The sequence below is a fragment of the Penaeus monodon genome, chromosome 26, assembly GCF_015228065.2.
Source record: "Penaeus monodon isolate SGIC_2016 chromosome 26, NSTDA_Pmon_1, whole genome shotgun sequence".
NCBI lineage: Eukaryota > Metazoa > Arthropoda > Malacostraca > Decapoda > Penaeidae > Penaeus > Penaeus monodon.
In genome coordinates, this window is record NC_051411.1 from 8912794 (window position 1) to 8921865 (window position 9072).

At 38.8% G+C, this 9072-nt stretch overlaps 1 protein-coding gene across 1 annotated transcript in view; it reads left to right on the forward strand.

The window, feature by feature from the left end:
* The first annotated feature begins 836 nt into the window (after positions 1–836).
* Positions 837–9072, forward strand: part of LOC119589561 (vacuolar protein sorting-associated protein 13D-like) — a 10422-nt gene continuing 2186 nt past the window's right edge. Inside the window, exons 1-19 of the mRNA XM_037938160.1 lie at positions 837–962; positions 1255–1420; positions 1730–1982; positions 2419–2599; positions 2808–2978; positions 3110–3177; positions 3488–3861; positions 4473–4627; positions 4784–5012; positions 5366–5471; positions 5765–5889; positions 6008–6378; positions 6548–6769; positions 6883–7027; positions 7348–7634; positions 7797–7891; positions 8062–8229; positions 8355–8516; positions 8841–9044. Coding sequence (XP_037794088.1) covers positions 1321–1420; positions 1730–1982; positions 2419–2599; positions 2808–2978; positions 3110–3177; positions 3488–3861; positions 4473–4627; positions 4784–5012; positions 5366–5471; positions 5765–5889; positions 6008–6378; positions 6548–6769; positions 6883–7027; positions 7348–7634; positions 7797–7891; positions 8062–8229; positions 8355–8516; positions 8841–9044 — 3416 coding nt within the window. The 5' untranslated portion in view covers positions 837–962; positions 1255–1320. The remainder of the gene's footprint in view (positions 963–1254; positions 1421–1729; positions 1983–2418; positions 2600–2807; positions 2979–3109; positions 3178–3487; positions 3862–4472; positions 4628–4783; positions 5013–5365; positions 5472–5764; positions 5890–6007; positions 6379–6547; positions 6770–6882; positions 7028–7347; positions 7635–7796; positions 7892–8061; positions 8230–8354; positions 8517–8840; positions 9045–9072) is intronic.

Here is a 9072-nt window from a genome sequence, read left to right on the forward strand (position 1 = left end):
TTTTGGGAACAAAAACCAACCAGGTTTTTTTTAATTTTTGGCTGATTTTAAAAACCTCCAGACATTTGTTCCAAAAGGGCCCAACGGGAATTTGGTTTTTCCCCAAAGGGCCCTTGTCCTGATATAACCTCGGTTTGGCCCCCCGCACAGGTTCCTCATAAAAGACAGCTAATGAGGGCCCTCCCGGTCCTTACGGGGTTTGAAGGACATCCCCTGGATTTAAGGGAAAGTTCCAATTAATAACTTTGTCCGAGACACCCTACCACCCTCTGTTCCCCCCTTTCCCCCTTTAAATAGAGGGGAAAAAAAATTTTAAGGCACAAAAAGTCCAAGGTGGTTGGGGAATATAAACCTTATTTGGTTGCTTGAAAAAAAAATTTTTGGGGTAAAAGATCAAGCCCTTTCCTTTTTTATTGGGATTTTTTTTTATTTTTAAATGGGGCATTGGTTTTAAAACGCATAATTTCAAAGGGGGGTATGGAAATTAGCAATTTTTTGTTGTTTTTCCTTGGGGGTGGGGTACTTTTGATTATAAAAAAGGTTAAAAAAAAATTTTGTTTATATAAAATTTAAATTTTTTTTAAAACCCCTTTATGAACATTGGTTTCCTCCCCTTTTTTGGGGGTTTTAAACCCAAGGGAAGGCTAAGGGTTTTAGGGGCCGGGGAGTACAACTTTAAATGAAGAATGAGAAAAAGGAAAAAACAAATTGTTTTTTCCTAAAATATTTTAATTGAAAATGCGTATCAAGGAAAAAATTTTTATATTTTGTTTTTGGGAAAAATTTTCATAAGAGCCAAAAAAACCCCCCCCCCGGGGGGAAAAAAATGGAGTTCCCCCCCACCTTCACCCACCCCAGGTGAGGGGGAGGAGGAGACCCTTAGGCCGGACACCACACTTGTCACCATCACCATCTCTACTATTGACAAAAAGTGCCCTGAGTTCCACAGCAAATATGATGGTGTAAGTATGATTTGGTGTTTTGTATTCCTCATAGAAGTTATAGCTGTTTTAACCCTTCTTCCTTATATAAAGGTGAAAAAAAATAAATGGAAAAAGTGGTAACTTATCTGAGTTTACTGCACAGTGTGAAATTGTTATGTAGTTCTATTGACTATTATTGTAACTAGAAATATGCAGCTGTAGAAAAATTAATGGGGCTATTGAAGTTGAAAGATATGCATCATATTCATAATTTTCTCTGTTTAAACTTTGAATCATGTTACCTAGTACATTTTCCTAATCTTTTTTACAGACCAATCGCTTCATTGACGTAGATTTCAACAGTCTGAACACTGTCATCAACATTCCTTCTTGGGTTATGGTGTTAGATTTCTTCAGCACTGATCAGGAGGATGGCTCTCCTTCAAAGAGTGATGGAAAGGTCACTCCTGATACTTCACTGTCATCCTCGCATAAGGGTAAGGTGATATGTGCTGAATTATAGTCTTTATGGGTTTTATTTTTAATTGTAATAAATTGCACTCTTAGATTTTTTCCCCTCAGAATAATGGCATATTTTTAAAATACTTTAATTTTGTCACTGAGATTATGACAGATCAAACTTTAAATGCTATGTTATCTTCCAAAGTGCACAGTTGTCCAAGGCATCCCTCCCTGCAGAAACCAAAGGAAAATGAGTTTTAACAAAAATTCTTACCTTGGTATCAGGTGACCATTATAACATATTACACTATTTTTACCCTCCATATTCCCATATAATCTTCTAGGCATGGATGAACTGAACACTATCATGGAGGTACAGGTGCGATCTCTCACCCTAATCCTGAACAAGCCCGAGTGTGAGCTAGCCCAGGCAAGCATCTCGCAGGTTCTGGTGCGGTCTGTGGGATCTGAGGGAAATCTGACTCTCACTGGGCGACTAGGGTCCCTCTCTTTGGTGGACTGCACAAGCCATGGCCATCTTTACCGGGAAAAGTTCATCACCACCGGATCAGAGGCCATGACGTTCCAGGTGTTCAAGTAAGTTCTTGGGCTCTTGCATATTTATGCTGATTTAGAATGCAGAGGGGAAGGAAATGATCCATGCATCAAGTACTTTATTTTTGTGTTTTAAAATGGCTAGAAAGTTATTGGTAGACATGGAGATGATGTGTTATCATTACAGTGATAATGAGTGAAGATGAAATTCATCCTTGTTAATTGAATAGAGTATTGTATTTAAAATTGGAGGGAATAGCTAATGTTTATTATGTTGTACGTCACCCAACATAAATAAATCTTTTGTTTATGCATTAATTGTATTGGTATTTTAGTGAAGATCTGTAGGAGTAAGATTTTTGAATTCTAAAAAGAGAAGCTCAAAGTGTTTACTGGTTTAATACATGTTTACTTTTAGGCTATTTAGTACTCTTTAATCCAATTTCAGAATTACATTTTGAAATTTAATTTTTTGCAGGTATGGGCATGATGATCCTGAGATGCTGAGGGAATGTGATATTCGTGTGAAACTGAAAATGTCTTCTGTGATGTACCTACACACCCATCGCTTTGCCTCAGAACTTACCCAGTTTGTACAGGAGTTTAATCAGTTAAGAGATATTGTGTCAAGATGGAGAGCTACTAGTGCTGGATTAAAGGTAATTAAACTCCTTAGTGTTTACTTTTTGTCATGAATATATATTGTCTAAGTTGAAACAGAGGGCTGGAAGTCTGATTGTTATAAATTAGGATGTAGTTGTAGAACAATGTCAATTTTTATAGCTTGATTAGACAGTGGTTATTAGTCATATGATGCAAAGGATGATGCCATGTTAATTTCACGCATCTTATTTTTATCAATACCAGGTATCAGATTTTAGCAGAGGTTCACGTGTATCACTGGACATCACTGCGGGCTCTCCTGTTATATTCATCCCCATGTCTAGTCGATCAGAGACACTTCTGGTGGCAGAACTAGGAAGCTTGACCATAACCAACAAGTTCCTCTGGGCAGGTTCAAAAGGAACCATAAGTCAGGTGGGTGATTGTATCTTGTGATAATACCTTTTGAATCTGAAAAAAAATTACCTTTTGAAGGTAATTTTTGTCCAGATTTTAAGTGACACAAGCTAATGGATAACTATTTTGTCTTTTGGCCTCCTCATCAGGTACAGCGGCAGAGCCTTGAGGAAAAGTTTGTGTCTTCTTATCCAAGTGGTGCAGCTGGACGCTCAAGGTAGATGAAAGTTGATATTTCCATTTTGTTTAAGAGTTGTGGATGATTATTATGGGATTCATGGATTCTGATTAAAGACAGGAATAGTTTTTGATATTTATACACACACACACACACACACACACACACACACACACACACACACACACACACACACACACACACACACACACACACAACACACAAAACAACAAAAAAAAAAAAAAAAAGCTTACTAAATGTATGACTTTTTTTTATTATTATTATTATATTAATGACATGAATACTAAAAAGGCATCTTCTATTTTCTTCATTGGTCTCGTGATTCAAGATCCCGGTCCCACAGTAGACACCGGGACCCAAACCTGTCCTACCTCAGTGACTCGGATATGGAGGGTGACCTGAGACAGCAGGCGCTAGCAGTAAGTGCCTCCCACAAGTGCCTCCTTGATGTCATGTACATAGACCTAGTGAACATGGACCTCTACACAAGCACAAGAGCCACACGACCCAAGTACAGTCAGCAAAAAGCAAAAACGACGAAGGGGAATGAGAAGGAAGTTGGAGGCAGGGTGACAGAGGACAGTGTCGAGTGGATGTTTAGGGCTTACTGTGTTGTTCGACAAGGGAAGTCGCTGCTTCAGGAGAAATGTGCGATCAAGCTGCAGGTGGAGAGGAACCTGGACACTGCCATTAGTCACGCAGGTATGTCGATGATTCTGTGTTGGGGCTTTGCTTTGGGGTTTTAGCTATAGTGCACTGATGAGAGATGAAAAATGTTAGATGTCTTATAATCTTGTATCCATCAATCTGTCTATGTATCTCTCTATCAATCTGCATATCTGTCTGTTTATCTCTGTCTGTCTATCTGTCTAAAAACAGACAGACAGACAGACAGACAGATTGTAAGAGAGAGGGCAGAGGAGAAAGTGAGTGAGTGAATGAATGAATGAATGAGTGAGTGAGTGAGTGAGTGTGAGTGAGTGAGTGAGTGAGTGTGAGAGTGAGTGAGTGAGTGAGTGAGTGAGGGGAGTGAGTGTGTGTGAGTGAGGAGTGTGAGATGATGAGTGTGGAGAGTGAGTGGTGGTGTGAGTGGGTGAGGAGATGTGGAGAGTGTGTGTGTGTGTGTGTGTGTGTGTGTGTGTGTGTGTGTGTGTGTGCGCGCGCTTGATGTTCATTTTAGGATTTTGAGTTAATAAACATAAAAAGTGTTTATGTTACGTGTAATAAATAAATATGCAACAATTTATCAGAAGCATTAGTAATACCTGGCAAATATATAGATGTCAGTAGATGATACAATTTACTCTTTTTAGTGCCGGATATGAGTATTCATGGCACAGTCAAGAAGGTCCATGCCACCATCCACACAGCAGAGTACAAGTTTATCCGTGGATTGCTTATGTATAACTTTGGGGAGCCTTTGCCTTCCCCTCCTCCTATATACCTCTACCAAACACAGCCACAGCAGGTAAGCATAATTTTGAGGTGCCATCTGAGTCCATGACTTCATTGAAATAAATGAAATATTGTTCAATATGTATCACATATTAAAAGAAATAGTTTTTAATTTATAGAAATAGAATGTGCGTACCATATGTTGACTGAAGCACCATTACTTTTCTAGACCTGGTATGACCTAGGGTCAGTGTGGACCTCCCTCACAATCATTCTCAATTTGGACAATGTTACCCTTGAGTTGGAGAATCTTGAAGAGGAGAACGTTCTAGAGACCAAGCCCCTTGCCTGTGTCAACTTCATCAGCTCGAGGCTAACCTTTGAGAGCTTTTCGGATCAGACCAAAGATGTGGACCTAGTGTCTCAGGAAATCCTTATCAGTGACACGAGATTTGAGGGTCAGTTGAGGGTCATAGATTTTGCTAATTTGTCTTTGGAATTTTGTTAATTGTAAATGTAATTGGGATCTAATAGCATGGAATAGGTTCTGGATGAGGGGATATTGGTTAAGAGTCACATGATTATTGCAGATGTGTTTTAGTGTCAGATATTGATACTGAGAGTTGTTTTATCTGTAATGTATTGAATTTTACTAATGCTTTTATTCGTTTTCACCTGTGTGTGTATGTGTGTATGTCATAGAGTGTATCTTGAAATATTTCTCTGTATGATTTGTTTGACCATAGGGGATTTGTTATACTTATGGTTGCATATAATTCTACAAGTATATCTATTTCTTTTTCCTTTCCAGGCTTCCCAATGAATAAAAGATCAAATATCTTCACAAACATCTTGCAGCCCACACCTTTAAAAAGTGCAAAAAATGACAGCCAGTTGCAGGCTGAAGTGCATTATAGGTATTGCATATTTTGGAATAAGTTGTAGGATGTGTTTCAGTATTGATATTTTTGTATATTATTATGTTTTATATGTATAAAAAAAATTTCAAGAAGTATTTTGAGAATTATGGTTTTCCTAATTTGCTCTTCATAAAATTCATTACTAGCCTTTTTAAATGTTAAACATGGTAAAGATAAGCTATTACTAGCCTTTTTAAATGTTAACCATAGTAGAGATAAGCTATACTAGCCTTTTTAAATGTTAACCAAGTAAAGATAAGCTGTCATTAATTGCATTATGACTTCTCCAGATCAACAAAAGATGTCACAAGATTTACCATTCTTCTTAATAACATGAGGCTAATGGGAATCTTGGACTGGTGGATGGAAGTGCTGGACTTCATCTACAAGATGCCAGATGACCCAGTTCTTGCAGGTGTGGAGAACTTGTTATACAAGTTTGTTAGTTTTATATGTGTCCTTGAAAGTGACTGATTTTTTGGTGGGAAGAAATATTAATTATGTTGAACTGATACCATTCTGAACTGTTGCAGGTAGTGGTACGTCATGCAGCAGCCCAGGAGTCTCAGAGCATCACAGTTATGCAGCCACTCCTCTCATGTTCTCCCCTATTCATACTCCTATCCTTAGATCACCTCAGGGGCAGTCCCCACAACCTCAGTCTCCACAGCCACAGTCCCCTCGCTCACAATCCCCTATCGTGGGGCTGCAGAGGGAGTTCAGTCACAGGTCTGCCACACCAAGACTGAATCCCATGGTTGAGTCGACAGGTGTCATGACCAAGCATGCTCTTATCCAAGAACAGCACAAAGTTCCCTTTGAACTGAAGCTGAACATCACAGACTCAGAGCTTGTGGTATTGGAGAACACAGCTGTGTGGGATACGAGCGCAGTCATATTAAAGGTTGGTGGGATCAGTAGGTTGGGGAATGAACTGTTGGATTTTTATATCTTTTTTGTAGGTAGTTCTACTTTTAAGAAATATTGTTATAGCCTTGCTGATTTTGTTGAAATATGTTGTAGAAAAGAATGATTTTATGTGATGGGGACTTCAGTTATATATTTTTTTATAGAGCACAGCAGTCATCAGTTATCGACCACAGCACCAAGAACGCCCTCTTTCATGCAACTTGAACCAGTGTGAGCTATACTCATGTATATTAGGCCTGGAGGATGATACTGCTCTCTCCATTATTGACCCTGTCACCATCAACATTGAAGTCAATGACAGATTAGGGCAGAATCAGCCAGTGGACATATCCAATGTGTCAATGGCAGTGCAGCATACTGTTGAGGTAAGTCATTTGACATATTATTCACAATAAAATACTTTTGTAGACCAAAGCTATTATTTTGATTGAAAGTGTAATTATATCTACCTTTTAACTTGCTATTTTATTTTACATAGGTGGTCATGCACCAATTAAATATTCGTCTGAGTTACCATGACATGAAAATGTTCCAACAAATCCTGGAGTCCATTCCAAAGCAGCGTGAAGTTGCCAGGAAGCCTTCTGTATCGAAAGAAAAAAAGCAGCCTGCAAATTTCCAAGGTATGTATTTCCTCTATACAAGTAAAAGAAAATATGGGTATTGTAACTTTTATATCTTTGTGGAAATGTTTAGTATGGAGAAATGATTAACCCAGCAGTGCTGGGTATCAGAAATTACTCAGCATCATAAACTCTAGTGATTTCTGGCAACGTCCAGTTCCATGCGAGTCTGCTACATGTAGTGGAACTTCCCACTCCTTATGCTCTAGCATGTTGCCATGTGTATGGCTGTACTGTTTGTTGTGACTGCTCTACACGTGTAAGGGGTTAAGGATAGACTTCCAGTTGTTTTATGACCTCTTTTTAATTTTTTCAAACAGCTCAAGTCGATAAATTGTCAGCTTTGGGATTCCGGCCTGCTGATTGCACCCGTGCCCTGGAGGAATGTGGAGGTAGGCTTGACGATGCTGCTCTTTGGCTAACGCACAATGCCCAGCCTGTACCTGCTCCCACAGTAACAGTCCAGGACCCAGGCAAGACAGGCACCATCAACTTCCATGCTGTGGAAATCAAGACAGGGAGTGTCAATGTGTGTGTCATTGATGACTGCGGGGATTGTGATGTCCCCTTGCTTGAGATTTCCCTCTCACATCTTGGTTTGAAACAGGTAATGTTTTCTAGTTGTGTGAACTTGATGTTCATTAGATATTACAAATGAAAATTAATAAAAGTAGGGAAACCGGGATAATCTTTCCCTGTTCTGTTGGCTTTGAGAGTTTTATACATTTTTATTAATTTTTTTTATCCATTACAATGCTTATATTTGCAGGATTGGCAAGGAAAAGGATCAGCAAGCTGCTCTCTCTCAGTTGACTACTATAATCGAGCACTGTCTGGTTGGGAGCCTTTCTTAGAACCTTGGCGGTAAGTATAACTCTATGTGACTCATTGAATTGTTCAGGTGAATCAGCTTATAACTTTTACCCAACCATCACAATGGCTTGCAGAATTTATGTGCAACATTGACAAAAAAAAAAAAAAAAAAAAAAAAAAAAAAATCAGGGCATGAGTTTGCTTTCCATTCCATATTTCAGGTGTGGAGCAGAGTGGGACAAGACTCCATCAAAAGATCTTACTGGGGAGCGGTTGTCCTTGAGTGTGAAGACTGAAGATACTGTGAATGTGAACGTAACTAATACCTTGCTGGAATTGTACCACATGGTGAAGAACAACTGGACTTTAGATTATTACAACAGAGACAGGTTTGTATTCATCAGTGTGCTATATTATGTTGCATAATTTTCTGTTGATGTGGAGTAGTTTCTTGCATATAGAATATAAAGGTATTGAAGTTGAATGTATAATTAATTTATATCACATGTTCTAGGCTGGAGATTGAGAACAACATTGTGTCCAATGAAGGTGGAGGTAAAACATTGGTGGTCAGTCCTCAGGGTTACAGACGACGTTCACCCTTTATACCCTTTGCACTCAAGAATGACACTGGATGCAATCTTTGTTTTGCAACCATGACAACAACTCCAGACAGGTATGGTTGTTAAGACTGTCATGATGAAAGTTAAGTTGATGTTACTTTAAGGTTTTTGATGAATTTGTAGTTACTGAAGGAGTTCTTCAAAAAAGTTGCAATTGATATATTTATGAGTGGTACTTTAATTTAGTGTTATATAATAGTTTCAAAATAGTGCCATATTGGTTAATACTTTTAGCATTGTATATTTGTTGCAAAGCTGGAGGCAAATTTGGTAATCCTTTGATATTGAGTATATAGGCTATATTGTACCAATGTATTATACAATAGTTATATTATACAATAGCTTCTTTCAACTTTTTGATCTCTGTCATTTTCCAGTATGGCTGATGTTGAGAGCCTGGGGCAGAGCATCATGCCGGAGGTAGATTGGATAAGTGTACCAGCTGGTAACACGGTCCCCTTCTCCTTTGAGGGCCGTGGAAAGCAGCGCCATCGAGATACCCATGAGCTTAAGGTTCACCAGCTGTTGGTCCAGGTGGATGGTTGGCAGGCAGTTGGTCCTGTCACAGTGGATAAAGTTGGGTATTTTTCTTCCCAGCTCATCGAGTGG